Here is a 22,510-nt window from a genome sequence, read left to right as displayed (position 1 = left end):
ATACATGTGGATTTGCAGAATGTAGTGTAAGCCCTTTTTGAGCAGGTGGAGAACTAAGAGTTAGAGATGCACAGTGTTCTTGGTTGTGGCCTGTAGTACATCTTGAAGAGAGTATCTTAAGTCACAGCAACTTCTTTGGGGCTGGAGAGGTCCTCAGTCCTTTTACACAAATTTGGATGAGGATTGCTGACTGTTGCCCCACCACAAATCCTTCAAACTTTTTTGTTTGGTTGGTTTTGGTGGGTTTTTTTTGTTCCTGCTGCTTTTATTTTGTATTAAGAGATATAGTAGAATTAAGCAGCTGTGGGTAAAATAAACAAAGAGGATAAAGCGGCTTCAGGAGAATTGGCTCAGGAAAAAGGAGACAGATTAACAACATGTGACCAGCATAGGTGCCTAGATTCCATGAAGTTATGCCAGTGGATGCTAAGCATTGCAAATGTGTATTTAATGGACTGACCAGAATCTGACTGTGCTCCTTGCTGGGCAGAAAGTGTCCATGAATAAGTAGTAGGGGCTTCCATCTCAGAAGAAAGTACAGCAGGTGCATGCCCCCTGCATTTGTGCAAATACAGAACAAATGAATTTAGCATATAGTTTTAAACAGCCACACAGTTCTGTTTTAAAAAGGCTTTAATGCAGTTGCAAAAAAAAAAAAAACTAGAGCATTGAGGGAACTCAACTGATCATGATTACATTTGTTTGTCTCTCTACTCTCAACAGAATAAAATATGATTTCCTGTCTTCTCTGAAACGTTTCCCTTGGGGCTTTTGTATACTGGAATTTGGACTGTTTGTTACTCTGAAAACTATCCTGGTAAAACTGTCTCTTCCTGTTGACATCTATGAAAACTGTTGAAAAGTCTCCTTCCAGCTTTCAAAGCCTTGAGTGCTGGTGAACCAAATGGTTTTGGAAAGAGGATTTAATAATGAGGCAAACCAAATTTATTAGCCAAATCATGGTTGCTAATATGTACAAATCTTGTACTTTGTTGTGGTTGCACAGGGACTAGTAATTGCAGTTAAATATTCTTCAAGTTTCTCTAAGAACTGGGAAAACAAAATTCAGTTCTCTTTCTGTTCTGCAGGTCTAATGGGATGAAATAGCAACATACATTTGCTTTTGCTATTAAACACAGATCTGAATGTTTCTGTCGAGCAATGAATTCAGGAGATCTTTCTGTCCAGCTGGTTTTCAGATTGGATTTTCATTTCAAGTGAAATTAACTGTATGAAAATAAATAGGAAAATAAAATAAATAATTTAAAAATCATTGCAATTTCCATTTTGTAATTATGGTTATTACATAGGGAAAAGCCCTAAACTTACATCTCCTGACAAGCAGCTTAAAAAAGTGGTACGTTAAGAGACAGCATTGTAGTTTGCTTCCTGTTTTCAGTTTGAAGTCTGTAGATAGGGTCATTTGCAGGAATTAAAGAGAGACTGTGTTTAATCCCCAAACTTTGCATTTCAGAAAGAAGTCTTTTCAGTTATGTATGTTTAGGAAATAGGGCTTAATGCTCAGAAGTGCTTTGTTAGGCTGATGGATTCTCATTCATTATGATGAACTGCTTAGAGAATTTTTCAGCTCTTATCCCCATGCTTACTAATGAGAAAACGGTTTAACGTGAAGATTATGTATAATGCTTTGTTACTATATTTTAAATGAGCAATTATTGTCAGTCTGTTATCAAGGACAGCATAACTGTGCTATTCTATTCTAATAACATGCGTTATTAGAATAGAATAGCATAATAACATAACTATTAACTAATTAACTAAAATAACATAACTATTAACTAATAACATAACTACTAACTAATAACATAACTATTCTAATACATGCATAAGGTGAGTGTTTCTGTAGGAACCACAAGTCCTTTATGGGCATTATGAATTATATAGCCTTCGAAAATTATACAGCCTTTATGGATTTTATGTTAAATATCCTTCCAATCAGGTCTCCTTTGTGGAGAGACTACATATTTCCTTCTTCTATATTAGTTATTCTCTGGATTTTATATATGTTGTGTTTGACTTTTTGAACTCTCTTTTGTCTTTGGTGTTTTTCCATCCAGCAAATGAGTGATTAGGGCCCTGCCAGTCCTTCTGATTTCAGGAGTTTTAATATTTTTTTTCTAATACTGTTTCCAAGTTCTGCCTCCATTCTCCTTCCTGCCCTCTGAGTTTAGCTATCACTTAACTGTGTTGTGCACATTTTAATCCTTCTTCATACATCATCTCTGAATCTTCTTCAAATGTTCAGTCTTTACCTCCTGCACTTTGGGCATTGTGACTTATACACAAAAAGATGATAATGCTGACACTGGCACAACTAAATCTGACCTTTCACAGCTGCAGGCAGAGACAATTTTGGGTTTTTGTGCTCTGTTGTCTTTGTGCATGCAACTCAAAATAGCTGTGCAGTTTTGGGAGAAGAGCTACTGCAGTCCAAAGTAATGCCTCATCCGTTTTGACACTTTGCTTTTTTGCATCAGCTTTTCCCAAATCATTTTGCAGGAAGTCTGTATTTGGGAATCTCATTCTACAGGTGTATGTTCCTTTAAATTAATCCTTTGTTTGCTTTCTACTGCTGCATTTCTCCATACTCAGTTTTAAATATTGACAGCACCTAGAAATTTAATGAATGAGGTGTTTATCCCCTAATTATTAATGACAATCATTAGCAGATCAGGGCTGTGCTTGTCTTGGACACAAGATGTAAATAACTGAGTGGGTTTATTCCTTACCTGTTCAGGTGGGCACTAGGGGGGGGAAAAAAGGGTGGGTATGTGTGCATAGTGGAGAATACGCCTGGAATATAGCTATTAATTGATAACTGAGAGCTTATCTCCTAATAGAATAATGGAAGAGGTGTGGTAGGAAGGGACATACTGAGATCATCTCGTCTGCCATCCCTTGCTTGAGCAGAGTCAGCTAGAACAGGTTACCCTGTAGATTGTCTACTCAGGTTTGGGATACCTCCACAGATGGAAACTCCTCAGCCTCTCTGGAAACATTGTTCCAGTGTTTGATCCCCCTCACAGGTCTTGCATCTAATTTTGTGTCTTAATTTGTGGTCATCTTGTCCTGTCACTGGGCACTCCTAAGAGGAGTCCAGTTCCCTTTTCTTCAGTGCCTTTTATCAGGTGTTTACACAGATCAGTAAGAACCCCCTGAGCCTCCTCTTCTTGAGGACAAACAGTCCCAGCCCTCTCAGCCTCTTCTCATATGAATGAGGCTCCTTTCCCTAATACAGACCTGTGTCTGTCTTGAGGAGCCCAGAAGTGGACACAGCATTCCAGCTGTGCTGGATTCACTGGTGCTGAGTAGGGGAAAAGGATAGCACTCAAACCTGCTAGACACATTCTTCCTAGTGCAGTCCTGGGTGCTGTAGGCCTTCTTGGCTCTGAGGTTGCATTGCTGGCTTCTGAACAGCTTGTTATCCACAAGTACTTTGGGCCCTCCACTGGAGAGCTGCGGCCCAGCCTCTCAGCCCATTGTGTGTCCTGGTGCACAAGGTCATTCCTCCCCACATGCAGGACTTTGCATTCCACCTCGTTGAACTTCATGAGATGTCCTCCTTGCCTGATTCTTCATCCAGTCCAGGTCTCTATGAGGGACAGCTCAGCCATCTGGTGTGTCAGCTACTCGAGTTTGTCTGCAAACTTGCTGAGGGAACACTCTGTCCTGTTGTCCAGGTCACTAATGAAGAGGTTTGCAGCATGGCAATGGCAGCACTGGCCCCAGTAGGTGGGGTCTGTAACCCTTGGGCACATCTCAGCTTGTCTATGTCCTTCATCCTTTTGCTGCCCTTCCACCTTCTTGAAGTCTTCCCCCACTTCGGACATGTCCAGGCTTGTTCTGCAGTCTGGTAAAGTGGGGGACAAAACAGCCTTTTAGTGTTGTTTATATTTACACTTGAATTATTTATTCCATTAGCTCTTACTAAAGAACATTTTGTCCATTTTATAACTGTTTTCAGCCAATCACAGAGTGGCGACATTTGTTAAATGTAAACAATATGCCAGCTCCCTGCCATAAAATGTACAGGCACTGGAGAGACACACACAGGTGTGCTGATTCCTCAGCATGGCAAGAGAGCTCTCCCCATAGGGCTTCCACAGGAAAGAGATTTCATGTGTTCATTAGAAATGACATGGTGGTTGTATTTTTCACAAATTAGGAAGAACATGGTAGCTGAGGAAATTATAAAATCATAGGAATGTTGCTTGACAGGAATCTCTGCAAGTCATATCAAGTGGTGCTGCTAGTGCTAGCTCAGGTCAACCATGACTGCCTGTAGCAAAGCATTAAAAACCTCTGTGACTGGAGATTTTGACACCTTGGTAACTCTCTCCAGTGCTGTACTAATTTCTCAGTGAAAGTTTCTCCTAAAGTGCAACTTGAAGTACCCGAGCTGCCCTTCAACTAAATAAAGAGAAGTTTAAGCTGTCCTTGACAAACCAAGCAAACCCAGATCTTACAACTTCCTTTTACGAACACATCCTTTATTGAAGACTCCAGTGTGACCAGGGAAGAGCATCCAAGCCAAAGCTTAAGGCTTCTGGCTGCATATTTGAAATTTTGAAATGCTATACATTTCAAAAACACAGACTGATAAAAGTGTCAGAATTTAATGCTCCTCAGGATAGCTCTTCCTCTGCTAGCCCCACAGAAGATCACAGTCTCTGATACCTCATTTCAGTTTGTCAGGACCATCCCAGGAGTACTGCTTGGGGGAATGACTCCAGGAAGATGATAAATGCTTCCTCTGGCAGATGGATTAAGGAAATTCAGCATTTGCACAAATTCCAGTTCTGTACCTTCTATTACACACAGGCTGTCAGTACAACTAGACTCAAAGAAGACATCAAAATGACTCCCTTGTCTTCCATCAATGCTCAGTTCATAGGAATGAAGAGGAGTTTAAATCTGCCACATTGTTATGGCAGTAGCACTAAGTAGGTTTTATTTGAGTATATTCACCTACTTCCATGCTCTATTCTCATTTTCTAGCCTATGGCTGAAGAACTTCTCAGATTTTGATGTCCTTGCTGTATTTTGGATCATATTTGGAAGATGATCTTGCTTTGCAAGAGCCCTCTGAGATTGTTAGCTGTTAAGCCCCAGTTTTGATTAATCTTGTGGATTATCTAGACAGTGCAGGAAAATTTATCTAATCTTACCTGAAAATCTCCTTTAAGCACCAGCCCTGTCCAGAGATGGATTAACCACCCAAATCCGGAGCTGGCAATTGGCATCCAAAAACTTAATTCGCAAAAAGCCTATCTCTGTTCTGGAGTGTGTTTTGAAGTGGTGGAAATCATGTAGTTCTTACCCCCGCCTCCTTCCAGAACAGTTACTCTGATCTGTAATACATTAAGATACCATAAATGAAGGAGAGGGGAAAATACTGAAAAAAACCCAAACCCAAACCACACAAAAACCCCAAACCCCAGGATCAGAGTGAGAAGACTTTGCTGCTCCATCATTGTCTTCCTTATCTCATCTGCACACTGACTGGTCTGAGAGTCAGTTGGAGAAATGGTGGAAAATCTCTCTGTCTTGAAAAGAAGACCTGAGATGGGTCACCTTTATCTTGTGGAACTTACCAAACAGAAGGATAATATTACTGGCAGCTTTCCCAAAGTGTTGCAGACGCCAGCAAAGGGGAGAGCTTTAAGAGCCACCTAGACACTGAAAAACCTTTCTGTGCTAGGCTTTGGTGGTGCATTCTGCTTGTCCTCGTGGCTTCTTTATACTTGTCCTTTTGGTGCAGGTCATCTTCCTGTTGACTTTCTGTTTGAACAGAAGTCTGTCAAAACCTAATTCAGAGGCTGAATTTTTGTCACCGCCATTGTCCTGAAATCAGTTCCCAGCACTGACACTTTTTTTCACAGTCATGCTGTCAGTATTTCCTTATAACAAACCTCCTGTGCTTTTTGCCATTTTATGGGGCCGTATTTAAGCTGTACTGTGTATTTTTCATTGTATCATTTTTGCTTCAGGCAAGATCTTCTGTTTTAACACAGCACAGGGGAAGGTGGGGAGCTTTCTGTTCTCTGTAACTGGGCCACAGATGGCCCAAGGCTTGTTATTCGAAGTGGAGTACAAACTGAGACACTTGCTTCCTTTTGTCCCTCGTGGTTGTCTCTCGTTATTTGGTTTCTAAATGTCTCTGCTCTATTCCAAGTGTGTTAAGAGCTCTCCTGGTGTTTAAGCAGCACTAGAAAGTCTGATGTCAAGAACAAACCTTCCCTCCACTCTTTCTCTCACACACACCTCTTTGTACAGCTTTTCCATCACACATTCTTTGCATGGGATGGAATGACGGCAAAAGTCAACAAGAATATGGCCTCATCCCTTTTCCTCTTGGTAGTGCTTTCCTTATCAGATTCCTTTTTCTGATGCTGTTCAAATGACTTCAAGGGTAAGTCTATCAATATTACTCAATTAATAAACATTACCAGAATGTTTACCCCAGCTTGTTTGCTGCTTGGTAGTTTTGCTGGATTCTGCACACATTATCTTACTCTGAGAAGTATGAAATGTCATTAGCTGTGTAAATACTAAGAAACAACAAATGCTATTACCAATATCAAGAATTATCTAGCCCTTACTGACAGTTGTGGGCATAATGCTTGATTCTTGTAATCACCTGTGGCATAATTCATCAATTTACTTCTCAGCTGTGTGGAGCAAAATGTACTACAAATGCTTGCTAATATTCCCCTTGTTCCTATTATTGGAAACATCTGAGATGCAGGCTATTTGGTTTTCTTACTGACCTCTAGAGTTGTGAATATTTCATTGGCATCCTGTCTAATAATTCCTCCCGGGCTAGATAATCCTGTGCACAATCTCCTTCTGTACAATATGTCAGTCTTGGCATACCTCTGACCATCTGTGTTGTCCTTTCCTGGGTCTTGTAAATGCTTCCTGTATCTTTTTATGGTTAAGGCAGCTAAACCTGGGTATAATGCTCTATTGTGAAAGTTTGTATTGTATTAGGTCATACTCAAAAATGCAGAATAAAATAAATGAGCCCCTTTCCTATTCTGGTGATAGCACTTGTCAGTGAAAGGCTTGATTTGGGGTTTCTTTCTCTCTGAGTTTATCTGGAGTTCTAATTTCCCTCGCAGTATTTGAGACTCTTAATGTTTCCTAGAATGCTGTATGTTTTCTGGACACAGTGATGGAGACAGGTAGATGTTGAGGCACTGAAGAGAATTCAAAATGCAGGAGAACATGTAAGGAATGTTGGTGTTCCTTTTGTTTGCTTTTGAACTTAAAATATGTGTACCATAGCTTGGATAAATTGCCCTGTAAGTAAAAGTGACTGACTTTATGATAGTGTTCTGCAGTGACATAAACACCAGGGGAAGGAGAGATTTGATGGTTGCCTAGAGGATGATGATTTCTAATCATGAGAGGGAAACGAGCCAACATTTTTTGAGAAGAAAAATCCAGTAAAATTTATTACGCTGTTGAACCATTTCTCTGGGGAAGGAATGTCAGTGCCATCACTCTCACACAATTAAATACCAAGCAGCATATATTATTTAATTATATGGTGAAAAAGGAATTAATAAGATGACTTGATATATTCTTGCTGCTTTCACGCTCCAGGATTCAGTTGTTCCTAGCAGAAAGAGGTGGATCCTGTGAGAATAAATAGTTGTCAGAGCATTTTTGTAGTTTTTGCATTGTATAAAAAGTGAGATTGGTATAAAATAAAGTGTCAGGGAAAGGGTATTTTATTGCTAGAATACTAGCCAGCTTCGGTTGGTATGGTTGTATGCAATTAAGTCCCATGTCAGTGAAATTACTTGGGATTTTTTTAAAGAAGCACGAGTGAATAAAGCATTTGTCATGGGACCTGAGGTTTAAAACATAAATTTTAGCATCAGCAGTACTGCTGTGCAGTAGAATGGCAAAGAGAAAAACAGAGAAGAAAGCACAAAAATCGAGGAGCTGTGGAGAAGTAGGAAATTTGTGTTAAAACTTTTAGTGCTATTTGGTATGGGATGCCACCTTGTGGAAGTTTTTAGGTCATCATATCTTTTATCAAATCTCTTTCTGACTTTTTACTCTCTTAAGTCACTAGATAATCCCGCTTGCATAGATCAGCTTTTGTCTTTAATAGCTGCTCCATCACCTGATTTTTTTATGTAATCTGAACTTTCAGTGTAATTTAGGGGTGGAGAAATCTTACTTTGGGAGGTAAAAAGTATGTGAAAACAAGTTTCCTTAGCTTTGGAGTGAGCTGTTTGGAGAGCATGATCGGTGCAGATACTGTGGTGTAATTGTGGTACTGCTCTCTTGGATGTTGTCAGAAAGCTCTGAACAGAGCTGTAATCACATTGTGCACTTTGGTGTGTTAGCTCAACCACTACAGCAGCTGGAAAGAAACTATTCCGTGACTGTCTTCAGCGGGACATTAGCGCTGCTGCAAGAAATAGCAAATGCGGATATGTCTGCATACATGATCGCAGCTGGATCTCACTTTGTTTCGCACTGTAAAGGACTCTCCTCCCAGTGTGCTCATATGTCTGGCATTCATCTCCTTAGTGGTCTGCCTTGGGACAGCACAGGTGTGTTGCAAATCCACCAGACCTTTTTTGCAAACATTCCACATCAAGTGTCAATGCTTCTTCCCTGCTCAAGGCATTGTGGAAAGGGGAAGGTGCAGGTGAATGGTCTTCTGCCAAAAAGCACAGTGTTTTACTGCTGAGTTTGCCAAAATACTAATGTGGCTACCACAAGCAAGTGAAGAAATGATATGCCCTGGGTGGAAATGTGTGTGGAGGGTCTCCTGAACTGAGACCCTGCCAAAGGCGCATCTGTCTTTTCCTGCTCTCCAGCTGTGATTCTCCTTCTGCTCTTGGTCCTTTTTTTCTTGTCTTCATGTCCATCCCATGGAGCACATGTCCATTTCCTGATTTCCTATACTTGAAGGTAACTCTACCTTCCCTCATATAAGCAATTAGATGCTTCCAACTTTTTCTAGATAAACACAAACATGAACTTTCTGGAGTAATTTCCTAGCCACCTTTCTCTTCTAGACCAAATCTCTGTCAAGGATTGTGCTGCAGGATTTTTTCAAATGGTAAAGAGATGCTGGTAAGGGCTTCTTTCTTCTATCTCTTTTGCTACTATCTCATAACTGGTGTTGGATTCTGAGGTGTGATTTTTTTATGGGCTGAGCTTTGTATTAACCATGTGTGCTCCTTTTTGTCCTTTACTTGTCCTTCCTAAGCCTTTTGCCCCGATCTTGCTCTTACCACCACCTTGTTTATCTGCAATGATCTGTTGTTTTTGGCCTAATGATTCCAAAATTCATTGCACTCTTTCAAAACACTTGAGCTAGGGCTCTGATTTCTGAACTTAATAGAGTATGAAAGTCCAAGGAACACGTTTGTGAATGACCTTTAAAGTGTGAATTCAGGATCTGATGGAAAGTTACACTGAACAATTTTGGTCTTTGGTAGAAACTTCTTTGGAAACATTTACAGTCTCATCCATGGAGTGTCATGAAGTCATTGATTAAAGTGCTATCAGCTAATGGCAATGGCAGCCCTGGCAGCTTAGAAATGCTATTTAATATCTTAAATGAATGTTGTGTGGTGAGAGCTGTTCCTGACCTCCTGAACCATTAAGCTCTCAGCCCCAGCAACTGCCTGCAGTTCTCATCTAACTGTGCAAACAGCTGAGCCACAAGGGTGGATTCCTGAGTGAGCTATAGGCACCAAAACGGCAGCAATTCAAGGACAGAGTAGATGAAATTTAAAGCAGGAGCAATAGGGTGGCTGATTCCATGATCTGCAGACAGTTTAAACCTGAGGCCATGGCCACTGGGTCCTGCAGCAGAACATGATCAGCAGGCTTCTGTTTTGCATCCCCCCACAGCTCTCTACTACTCCAGGTTCACACTGACCTTGCTGACATACCATGAAAAGCAATGAGAAATCAATTCAAGATTATTAAATGGAAAGGACAGATTTGAGGGAAGAGACGAAAGTCCTCTCCTGCTACATGTGTGTATGTTTTGTACCAGTCTTTTCATAGGGATAGTAGGTGTTTGACTTCTTCCTGCTACTCACACTCCTGTTGCAGCTGTACCCAGCTCTGTTATAGGAAACAGATGTTGTGACGTATTTATCCATAGCCGGTGATGCAAAGCTCCCCAACCCACTCTGTGGAGTTACTGTGTGTTGGGTTTTGGAAGCAGAGATGCTTCCCAGTCTCCTTACAAGAATCCTGAATATTTCCTCTGTGTTACCCAATGCGTGTGTTACTCTGCTTCCCTTGGGAATGCCTGTGAGCATCTTGCATAAGGCTTGCTCCTGGTCCCAATTCTTCACTGAACTGGTGAATCTCCCTAGATGTAAAGCAGTTTCAAAAGCTTCAAGCAAACTAGAAAGGGGGCTCAGAGGGGACAGAAGGGTCACAGGGAAAGTAAAAGAAAATAACCATGCATATGATTATAAACTATAAGCCTACCTCATAGATAAAGTGACATGATTGCAAGAAGATATTATTCTAGTTTTTCTTTCATGTTCTGTGAAGGAGCAAACCTGAAAGAAGTCAATTGTACCCTGAGCTATCAGCCCTGCTGGAAAAATCACCTTAGACAGCAGTGGGGATATTTGCCTAAAAGATTAGGTCTGTAGCTCTTCATCATGCCAGGTTAGTGCTCATCACAAGGCAGGGTTGAACCCTGGTTTAGTGGAGTTGCTGTTCTCTGATGTTCGGTTTTCCTGTTTGTGTAAAAGTGTGCAAGCTCGATGAGGTGGGTTGGGTGTGGGGAACCTGCCAGAGGCAAGAATTTTAATTCCTCTTGTTAGTCATTGCTGACAGATGAACACCAGCAGCTTTGAGATATCACTGTAATGGTTAGGTGCAGCTTTGTTTTTCCTGTGTAGTGGTCCAAGTAAATTGGGGCAAAAATACTGATTTTGGGGTAGGTGGGTTGTCCTCTGATCCCTCTGTCAGTGAAGATGATGTGAATTTCACCTCTGACCTTGGCAAAGACTTGGTGGGAAACTAACAGTACTGTGGAGTAGCTCACGGATTTAATGAAAGTACAGCTAACTCCTACTTCAGATTTCACTGCACGGTGATCACAGATCAGGTGGGAGGTTGTGTAACAGCCATTCAGAGCGAGTACGAAAGGATGGCCAGCTTAAGGCCCCTCTAGTGCAACACTTGGCCCTTGCTCTGAAGACCTGCCCTGTGACTTAGGATGGAAAACCTTATTTCCTTAACCAGACTCGATGCTGTTAAGACTGAGAAGCAAGTGAAGTTAATTTTATGTAACATTAGCAGCTTTGCATTTTCTTCAGAGTAGCAGAAGCTGATCTTCCTGTAGATAATGTACCTAGAAATCTGATTTTGGTGACATTTTGTGAATGTTGGCAATCAACACTAAAGCTATGAGAACTCATACTAAAACCCAACCTGGCTACTGGGACTGGGCATTTTATGACAAGTATTTACTGAAATGATGCTTTTGATTGTAAATATCTTCAGGACTTCCTTGCCTCCCTGGGATGAGGCAATATAGGGCTGAATACTCTGAGACATTGCAGATGACTGCACAAATAAGTGCAATGGAGCATTCTTTCAAATAATATTTTTTATTTTCATAGAGAAAAATTGCATTGGGTTGCTGTTGGGAGATCAGTGGGTAGTCCTGCTTTCATGTGCTAAGTCTCTCAGAAGAGAATTCTGCCATCCAGTGGCTTTTAAATAGAATTATAAGTACAGGTGACATGACCAAGTCTAGGTAAGATTTAGATTCACTTAGTTTCAGCACCAAGCCACTGAGAGCATTACTGCAGAACACTTAGCTGAGAACTTGCTTGTGAAATTCTTTCTTTTCAGAATTTCGGGGGAAGGACACATGACATTTATTTTAACGGTGAAACCTTTCTTTTGTTTGTCTCTTTGCAGTTATGTGGCTGTGGTCTGCTGGGCGTGGGCATCTGGCTGTCAGTGTCACAAGGGAACTTCGCCACGTTTTCTCCCAGCTTTCCATCACTTTCAGCTGCCAACCTAGTAATTGCCATTGGCACAGTGATCATGGTGACCGGCTTCCTGGGCTGCCTAGGTGCTATCAAGGAAAACAAGTGCCTCCTGTTGAGCGTAAGATATCAATACTCCTTTTCACTAAAACCAGTGGCTGTTGCCTTATTGTAATTTTATTTGAATGACCAGAGCAAAATAATCTTGTGGCTCACTGTGACATCGCCCTTGACTTTCAGTCTTCTGTATGCTTGCAGTATGACATCCCACAGCTTTGGTCGCAGTGATATCAATGGTACATTAGCAAATGTATCCTTGTTACTGTGTGCCCTAATGTATTAGGTAGCAAAGCACATTGCTATCAGTTACCTCTGGATGGTTAAGCATGAACTGTAGGATCAACCTGGATAGCTCTTCTGGAAATGTCTGTTGGAAGGGTTGACTGAGAAAATCTTAAGCACAGAGCTGCTCAAAGCCTCTCATGGCTATTTTCTACATTGCTCTTATCTACAGGCTTTGTCAGAGGATGGTTGAAACCATCTGAGCAGAAGTTAAGAAGTCAAAGTCTCTGCCAGGCCTTATCAATAAAAAAATAAATATTCTGACCCTTGACAGTCTTGGTCCAGCTCTGAAGCACAAATGTTGGGAACTCCTCTCAGAAAACACAGTGTGGATCACTCTTCTTGCATAAACACAAGAGGTCTCATCATTGGCCTCCCTGACTAGTGATGGGAGGTTATATGGGGGAATATATAATACCCCCATATAAATATCCCCCTCAAATAATGGGGAGAGGAGAACCCCCTGCAAGGAGAGAGATATTGTGGCAGGAGGTGAGAAGAGGGCTTTCAAAGCAGACAGGTTCCAATTCAGTCACAACTTATGAATCCAGATACTGGGACATTAAGGAGCATGTTTTCCTTGTGCAAAACTCTCATATATGACATTGGGGAACAGCTGGGCAGAATTCCTTAAACCACCTCAGAGAATTAAACAGGAGGGAAAATCTGCACCTAGGTTTTTGCCATCTGATGGCTTGGTTTTGTGTGTTGCACAGCTAGGAAAACATACAGAGATTAGTATTGAGGCCCATATCATTCATCCACACTAACTGCAACACCAGCTTTTTTTTTTTTTTTTTTAAAGATTTTATAGTCTTACAAGGTTCTGCAAAAGTCATTTTATACTATGATGACTGTCATGAGTTTCCAATTAAAGACCTAGCTGTGCTCCAACTGCTTCTTCCCCAGTGTCTGGGGGGGGCAGGTGCCATGCCTGTCTGGAGTCTGCTAGGGCATAAAGGCATGAAAAAAAATGCCAAGTGGGCATGAAAAGTAGTGAGAAACTACCAGAACTCACACTTGGGATGCCTCTGCAGAGACAGGTATTTCAGATACAGAGCTGGGAATACAAGTGCTGAGTAATATGATGACTATTCCACAGTCACATGTGGTTCAAGCCCATCTGCTAGGGAATCATTTCTGAGGCACGTCACATCGGTCTTTGCGCTAAGGGATTTAGTATCTGTCCTGTAGGCTGTGTGAGGGAGGGACTCCCAGTGCTGTGTGCTGTGACAGCAGTCAAAAGGAGCAAGACAAAAGCATGCCTGAAACCTGCAAACTGCTAGTAAGCCTATCATCTTCATAGTTTCTAGCAGCCCCAGGTTTGCTCTCTAGTTGGCAAGTGTGTATACCCTGTCTCTTTTTTCTTTATTCTAGTTTTTCATCGTTTTGCTGATAATTCTCCTGGCAGAGCTGATATTAGTCATTTTATTCTTTGTTTATATGGACAAGGTAAGCAAATATGCCATATAGATTAATTATCTTTACTAGCATGTAAACCAGGTTTAGTTTTTTGTTTGATGAAGGTATGTGGGTCCTCCTTGATCTTCACTTTGGTGAGGGTTTAACCTTGATATTTTGGTGTCTCCTGTAAGCTGCTTCTGAAGGGGGAGGAGGAAGTGATGAGAACAAGCAGGAGAGAAATCCCCGAAATAAAGCCATGATCCAGAGCCTCCCTTTTTGTCTTGTCCTGAAATCTTAGATAGCCTTCAACATAGCTGTTTGATGTCTGCAAGAAGCTGATCATCTTGTAGTCCTGGCTTGTGAGAAGCCCTGCGTAAACCCTTGTAGCTTCTTAGGGCCAACTCTTGGAACAGGACTGGAGGAGAGAGGCATGGGATATTCACAGGCTATTCCAAATGCCACCAGTTGTCTCACTTGACTGGGCAGTGCCAGAGAGTTTGGCATGAGTGCAAAATGGATCGAGGCAGTTTCTCATAAAGCCCATCTGTAGGAATCTGCTATCTCATAGTGACTAAGTAGGCACAACTGGCTGGCCCATCAGATACATAACACTGGAAAAGTGCCTGGGGAACTGGAGACCTCTGCTAAACACAGGGCAGGACCTTACAGTACGAATATGTCCAGACTTATTTTAAAACAGATCCTCCCAGACCTTTATCTCTTCTCAGGCTGTCATTATGATGCTGCTACTTTCAGGGAGCTGAGGTGAACTTCTGATTTTGACTGGGTTGTAAAAGAGGGATGAAACAGATCTTACAATATCATTTATGCCAGGACCATAATCCTTTCTCTGCTACCAGCTCACTGCTGTCAGAGGCAGGGTACATTCCTACCTGCATCCAGGACTCTGGGCTCAGCCTGAAATTAATACAAGAAATGGGACATCTCAGATCTCTTGTTAAGCATTCTAACTTTATCTTCTAAAGAAAGAAGAACACATTTGTGTCTTGGTTTGAGACAAGTTTAGGGGGAAACGCTCTGGAAGGAGCATCTCTGGAGAAGGCAGGTTTCAGCATTCCCTCCCCCATTGATACAAAAGGAATTTCTTGGAGGAAAGTGAAAAACACTTCATTTAACAACCAAAGTGCCCACATGGCATGAGGAAAAAAAAAAAGAATAACTGTTGAAATACTAAACCTCCTGGTGGATTTAGAGTTCCCTCTGTAGCTGGCTTGGCCCCTCCCGAGGTCCAAGGCCGGGATGTGGTGTCTCTGCAGCCTCCCTACCGGTCCATGGCCTCCACTGATCTGGTTCTCGGATCACAGCTGGGCTGAACAGTTCCAGAAGAAGATGGAGAAATTACCGGAGGATTTCGGTGTGGCGGTGTAGGAAAATTCCTTGCCTCAGCTAACAGGCTGGCTAAGAGCAGGAAGGTGCTCCCTTGGCTCTGCAGTAGCTGGAGAACAAGGGGAGCGTATGAGTCCTTGAACACAAACACAAGCTGAGGAATTCACGTGGCTTCTCTCCCCCCTCTCCTGGACCCAGCTTAAAGCTGTGGGACCCATTTCTGGGCATACAGCAGATGATAGGGGAATACAGTATTATCATAAAATCACCCCAAGACAGCTCGAAAGTCATAAATCCTACAAGCTTGTTCCCACAAGGAGAAAAACAATAATGTCTTTCTTCAATTGATTTTGTGTTGGCTATTCACTATAGCCTGCCTGAACCCATGCAAGGATAACTCCACTAAGGTTGGGAAGCAGGGACTCTGATTTTGTGATATTAGCAAATTGAAGCAGGCCAGAGGTTACAGGCAGGAGAGGTTGCTGTGGGGTATTGCTAACAGCTATCTGTGGCAAGGTTACAGCAAGGTCAGCAGATTGATGCTCTTCATGTTCAGTTAGTTTGAGTCAGATGATGACTGTAATGGTGGACTTTTAGCAGAGGTCTCCTATCTCAAGAGAATTAATCCACTATTTTGCAATCTGAGGGAGAGACTAGGCCTTGGCAGGTGCTTAAAGGCCCCAGTGATTTGTGAGAATCCTGAAGCTTTTCTACCCACGTTAAGTTTGTGGTGAGAGAAGGTAAGAGACAGATGTTCTATGTGTGTCTGTACCATTTGGTCCTTTCCTCTGAGCAGCAGTGCATTGACTTCCTCTGTCTTTTACATGGTGCAGGTCAGTGAGAGTGCAAAGAAGGATTTGAAGGAAGGTATGAAGCTATACAATTCAGAAAATAATATTGGACTGAAAAATGCGTGGAATATCATTCAAGCAGAGGTAACATATTTTCTCAACAGTAAAAAAGTAACAATTTGGTCCTCAAGGCTGCTGCAGTCTGTTAAAGTGTGGCATCCATGCCTAGTCTGAAAGATGGCTAATGCAGGTTTTGAGTTCTGATTTTGCATTCTTCAACATCCAGGGAATACTGTGAAACCCAGGATCAAAGTGTACGCTGTAAGGTGGAAGATGCTCACCTGTCTGGAATTCTCTGTGGCTATCACAGGCATAGAGATGATCTGAAAGAGCAGAGAGGCAGCAAAACCTGCCTAGGTGGCACTGCAGCTTTGGCAGGCTTTTGCTTTTAGCACTTGTGGGCTTATTACGTTATGTTTTGGTGTTTGGGCTCATGTCTCTGTGACAAGAAGACTAACATACCTTGGGTGTGGAGCCATTTATTTTCTTTAGTTTTGTTTTTTCTTTGTGTTTTTTAAGTATTTGCTTTAAGTGATCAGCAACCACAGAACACCTGAAACCTAGAAAAGTGTTGTGGTGGCCTTTTTGAAAATACAGAGTGGTTTAGTGGAAATAAAAGTTTGTGGTTGTGCGTGATTTTCAAACTGTGCTAGTTAATTTATTAATCCTTCACTTCTGCACAGATGAAATGCTGTGGTGTGAATGACTATACAGACTGGTACCCAGTGCTGGGAGAAAACATTGTTCCAGACCGATGTTGTATGGAAAACTCCCAAGACTGTGGACGGAACTCTACTGAATCACTGTGGAAAACGGTAAGGCTCACTTTGCCCAGGTCAAGTCTTAGGTAGGGGTGGGAAGGAACAAAGTAGAGGGAATGCACATGAAAGAAAATGTGACCTTGGGGTTTCAATTTTCATCTTTCATCATTTCAGGGATGTTATGAGAAAGTTATGAGCTGGTTTGATGACAACAAGCATGTCCTCGGTTCGATTGGGATGTGCATCCTCATAATGCAGGTAATACTGGTATGATGTTTTTCAACATGGCTTTGATTTGCTGTCAGCATTCTTGACTCTGCCATGTGAAAAGTGATGCCCAACTCTTTTGAGTTGGAATATTATTTCAAAAATGTCAGATTTGTTTTATGAGTTCATTTAAGGCCATGTGCTCAGAAAGAAAGCAGGTCAGTAGTCAGTCCTGCAAAGAAGACATGCTACACTGGGGTTTTGCTTGCCTGAGTTTTGACTTCAGGGTACCTCTTTGGAGTTCCCATATTAAACAATTTGTTATGCTGTCCTTTCAGGAACTGGTTGACTTTTAATTTTGGAAGCAAATTCTAGAAATTACCAAAATGAGTCAAACCATCACCACTGAACTGAGTAGGTCAATGTGTTTTAAAAAACAAGTGCAGAAATATCATAATAATCTGTTAAGGTTTTGGGGTCCCTGCTCCAAGGAAGTGGTCACGGCACCAAGCTTGCCAGAGTTCAAGCATTTGGGCAATGCTCTCAGGCACGTGGTGTGATTTTTGGGGTTGTCCTGTGTCTCCTGGCCAGGAGTTGGACTCGATAATCCTTGTGGGTCCCTTCCAACTCAGGATATTCTGTGATTCTATCATTGCCATACTTTTGGGGGAGAATACCTGAATCTGATATTTTTAGTCGCAGTTACCTGACCAAACAAGCACGAGTTGTTGGGTCAAAGGGAAGAGTCACTTGTATGCATTGATTCTGAAAAACTGTTGCACGTATGACAAAGAACCCTGAGAGCTTTTTTGCCTCCATCTGTGCTCAGACAGATACAACCCTGGACATCACTACGTGCCTGAACGACATACATTCAATTTTACTGCTCAGTGTTGAAGCTTGAGACATATGGCTAGTGTAGAATGACTGTTCAAACTACGGCTGGGCCATGAACACAGGTCAGCAGTGCAGTTTTGGCAGCCTTCCTGTACTAAAGCCCTTATTGTTTGTTTTCCTTCAGATTCTTGGCATGGCCTTCTCCATGACACTATTCCAGCAGATTCACAGGACTGGCAAAAAATATGATGCCTAAAGCCTCTGAAGCATTATCACATCAACCTTTCTGTCTCATCATGAAATGAACACGAGGAATGACTGCAAGGAGCATCACGCCTAGCCCTGCTAAGGGAATCCGTCCCACTGACAGATCCATTTTGTTGTTACTTGTCCAGTTATCACAACTTATTTGACTCTTTTTTTTTTTTTCTGTTTCACATTTGCCATTTATTTGCCAAAGAGGGAGGAAACTCCCCAAACAAATGGATTTTCTACACGAAATCGTAGATCTGCTCTAAGAATGTTTCTTAACTTAAGAAAATGTTTTGCTCTACTAATCCATGCTATATGTGCGAAAATTTTGTGTGTTTGACTTCAAGGGAGAATTCTTCAAAGTCTTCCATTAGGTTTTCAGCCCTTATGTCCAATTTACTGGAAGACTCGGAAAAGCCACTCTAACTGAGAGTCCTGGGAATTGGAGCTGCTTTGCTTTGCAGCTTCTTGTACCTTACGGTGTATACTTTTTTATTATGATAAGGATGATGATTATTATTATGATGGATATAGCTTAGAATTTAGTTGCCTGACTTATAACTTCTTACTGTTTTTGGTTTTACACATTTATTGTACATTAATCTGGGAACTGCTGTGCGATCTCCAGAGGACATGTTTTTCAAAGCTGATAATAGGGGCGGGCAAAGACATAACTTTTCTCAAGTCCATGGGGAGGCATCATCTACCTTTATCAGGGCCTTGATGCCCTTACTGTAACAAAGGTATTTCCTTTAAAATCAGTGACTCTTTCCTCAGATGGAATGCAAAGCCTTCCCATTGGGCTAGACGATGAGCTTCCTACTTCTGTGAGGCAAAGTTCCAATGCCTTTACTCACCCAAAGCAGTGCCTGGCTGCTTTATGTCATGCTACTTCAAAAGCCAAAAGTAGTGACTAAGCAAGTTACTGCTGGCACAAAGGAGAGAGATTGCAGTCTGACCAACTGGCAGCAGACTTTGCCACTTATGTTGTCTGCTTCAAAAAGTTTGCCCAAGGCATGGCATGCTGCTGAATGTGAAGGAAGGGGATGGCAATTTGATGGCACCATTATCATGCCATGGCCTTTGTTGTAGGGATTTCCTCAGGCCAAAGACAGCTGTCTCCCTGAGCTAGAAAAGGCAGTTTGATTATGGGTGCCCAGATGATGCAGGACAGGGGCAATTTCCAGAACAGCAGTCAGAGATGGTATGTATTGTCACACCTTCAGTACAGAATTGTTTTTTGCTGACGGATTGCCAAGTTCATCCACTGGGGTAGTTCACTCAATACTTATTTTTACCAACATTCCTGTTAGAAAACTTGAATGTGTATTTCTCTACTTTGAATGCTTCTTCATTGCAAGGAGCCCCCACTTACCCATTGTTACAGGTTTTTGCTGTTATGTGAAGGAAGAAGGAAAGGCTCAGACAATGGAGGATGTTTTGATTAAACTTCAATCAGGGCTTGACTCAGCTCTGAAAGAACACTGCTTTTTGCGTGGACAGCTGTCAGAAGCGACCTTCAAAGGTTACCTCATCCAATGTCAGTCTCAAAGAGGTATTGACACATATGTGAGATGGGATTCACTATGACATTATTGGGCTGAGTTTCAGAGACTGTTGAGGATGGAGATTTTGTGCCTTTCAGAGCCACTACTCTGGTAAACAAGATTCTATTAATGTCCAGTCCAAATGTTCATACTTTACGCTCTAAAAAGATGTAATTTTCATTGTACCATTCAGCCTCTTTTCCTTGTGCTGAAAGAGCTGTTGAGCCACTTTATATCTGGGAGGTTTTAGTCCCCTGTTTATCTTCCTAATAAGTCCTGCATGCATCTGTACATCTGGCAGCAACAGTGTTTTGTGTGACCTACGTGTCACTTTTTTGAGTTCCTATGAAATTGGTGTGATGGGAAGGAGTGTGAATGTGTGGGAGATAGAGATGAATTTGGGTGTTGCAGTGAAGAAGAAGGTTACTATTCTTAGAGCACAGCCCTTGCCCATATGAGCACAATGCCCAAAGTTTCACAGGGCTCTATTTTCCCACTGAAGCAGACAAGGCCATATGGGTTCAGCTATTTCACTTGGATAGCCTTTGAAGGAGTCAGGGAAGAAGAAGAGGGAAAGCACAGAAACTGAATCCAGTTTTACTTCCATTTCTAACAAAAATTGGGACCAGGAGCATCTGAGCCTCACTGGAGATGGCTGTTCCATGTTGAAGAAGGGGCTCTGATGCCCAATGTATCTGCTGCTACATGTAAGACTGTATCCAAAGTTGCTAAGATGTGTTCCCATTTTTGCAAGAAAAGACAGGGCAGTTTTTGTCTGATGGCTCCACTGCATTCTCCCTTTGGGCAGAGGTGCTTAGCTTTCTCTAGATTTTCTGGTGCTCAAAAAGAGCCAGGTGCAGGGCTGAGTAGGAGCATCATCTCTGTCCTTTTGGGTCGCACAGTTGTACCTGCCACATCTTAAATTTTAATCTGCAGTCAGTTTTTGTACAAAAATGGTAAAATATATATTAGTGAAAGTAATAAGTAAATAAAAATTATTATGAGTAACTCAGAGATGAAATGTGTAGTTGCAAACTCAGCTACTTTGCCTTCCATCCAAACTTATTTTTCTAGAATGCTTCATTCCATTTCACGATCTAGCAGCATAGATCCTGAAATCTTTTTTTAATGACTACTTTAGGCATTTTAAGCACAGTATTAAGTGAGATAGTTACATGAGCTTCATGTATTCATCTCTATGAAGCCACCTACAGGAGAGGAGTCAAAAGCAGGACTGATTTGTGTCTCTAGCTGACTCTCTGATGTGGGAGGTGATGACAGACATCCTCAAAGAAGCAGAAAGGTAATACCACTTTCCAGGCAGCAAAAAACAGCTCTGGAAAGTGTGAGGTTGCAGCAGTCAGTTTGTCGGAGAAGGCACTAATTGTCCTGTAAATTGGTCAAAGGGAGCTTTGGCTCATGTATGTATGCACTTTTTTTTGCTTATGCTGGTGGGTGGCTGTCTGTGTGTTTTCCCCAAATGTCACTCTGATTATTTAACTATAAGTTTTTAGCATGTTTTTAAATAAAAACTGATACTGAGTCAAAGTATCTTTAATATACACAAATACTGATTTGTATAAATGCATACCTCCCTGTATCTCTAATTCATGAAAGCACAGTTCAAGTCTGTGAAAGTGCTGTTTCTCTGAGTGTTCCTTCAGACTGTAGCATACCTGCTGTCTTACTGTCCTTCATGCTCGGGAGCTGCCATAGAACTTACGCAGAGACAAAACAGGAGAACTGCCTGAAGAAGCTCTACTCAAAAGCTGATGAAGTGTAAGCAGTGAATTCTGCTCACTCCTGGTCGTACCAAGGCTGTTTGTTACAGGAAGCCCAGGTGGAAGGCGCTCAAAAAAAGTGCCCATAGCTAAGTAGCATGTAAAATGCTAAAAGACAATGACATAAATGTCTCCAAGATGACAGAAGATGCCTTGGTTATGTCATGCATTGAGTTCCTGGACTATGGCTATGTTAGGCCAACTCTCCTATCCTGTGTCCACCCGCTCCATTTCTATGCATGAAATACAAACACACAGGGAGGGTGCAAGCACAGAAGGCAGCCAGACTGATCCTCATGGTCTTTCCTGGGCGATGTATTGGTCAGGCATAGAAAAGACAAGGAGGAAAAGGGTGTTTTCCCAGCAGACGGTTCTTGGGAGCAGCATGGAATAGGCCACACATAATTCTGATGTAACTTCTTTCCATAAGTTGAGCAGCTTCATCCTGTAGCTGGCATGGGGAAACCTGGAGAAGTTTGCCTCTGGGCTAGCCATCTGTTGTGCAGTAGAGAGTAGACACTAAGAAACAACATGCCGTTCCCACCGGGTGATGTTTGCACCAGTGTTTCTTCTATGCAATACCTACTTTCGCCTTTATATAAAAGATTTTTACTAGGATGATATAAAAATAAAGGATTTTTTAAAAGGTGCCTCTTTCAGCTCATTTGTCTTCTAACCCCACCACCAAAACCAAAAAGGGACAAAAAAAAAATTTCCAAAGGATGACTCACAGAGATCTATTCAAGCTCCACAGCAGTTGAAATCCAGAGCTCTTGAAGCTGTTTCATTTGTGAAAAGATTCATCTCCCCTGCCTCCACCCCACCTCCCCCAGTCCTCTCTCATCCTTCAAAACAATATTAAAACAGAAAAAGGTCTGAAAAATCCCCAAATAAAGGAAAAATGGTTTTGAGAGCCTTTTATAGGAAAGAGATTGCAAGTGTCCCAGAGAACACAGAGTAGCTGAAGAGAGGACAAAATAGTAGAGAGCTTGAAAGACGTCCAGAGGACACGGAGAAGTCTCAGACAAAATGTGAACATTGATTAACACTCAGATAATGATTACAGAATAGCCCTCCAAATGCCAGGAAAGTAGAAGATGGGCTAAAAGATCCCCAGATGAAACAGGAGCCAAGCAGAAGTGAACAAAGTGA

General features: G+C 41.8%; 1 protein-coding gene across 6 annotated transcripts in view; it reads left to right on the top strand.

Moving 5' to 3' along the window:
- The window catches only part of TSPAN9 (tetraspanin 9), a 172,064-nt gene extending 150,056 nt beyond the window's left edge, over positions 1–22,008 (top strand). For all 6 annotated transcript variants that reach the window (XM_048294239.1, XM_048294240.1, XM_048294237.1 and 3 more), the window contains 6 exons: positions 11,959–12,150; positions 13,749–13,823; positions 15,956–16,057; positions 16,657–16,788; positions 16,909–16,992; positions 17,963–22,008. In XM_048294239.1, the coding sequence (XP_048150196.1) occupies positions 11,959–12,150; positions 13,749–13,823; positions 15,956–16,057; positions 16,657–16,788; positions 16,909–16,992; positions 17,963–18,034 (657 nt within the window). In that variant the 3' untranslated portion in view covers positions 18,035–22,008. The remainder of the gene's footprint in view (positions 1–11,958; positions 12,151–13,748; positions 13,824–15,955; positions 16,058–16,656; positions 16,789–16,908; positions 16,993–17,962) is intronic.
- The last annotated feature ends 502 nt before the right edge of the window (positions 22,009–22,510 follow it).

This window comes from Corvus hawaiiensis, chromosome 2 (genome assembly GCF_020740725.1).
Source record: "Corvus hawaiiensis isolate bCorHaw1 chromosome 2, bCorHaw1.pri.cur, whole genome shotgun sequence".
In the NCBI taxonomy this organism is placed as follows: Eukaryota; Metazoa; Chordata; class Aves; order Passeriformes; family Corvidae; genus Corvus; species Corvus hawaiiensis.
Note: the sequence above shows the minus strand (reverse complement) of the source record. Positions and strands in the feature narration are given on the sequence as shown.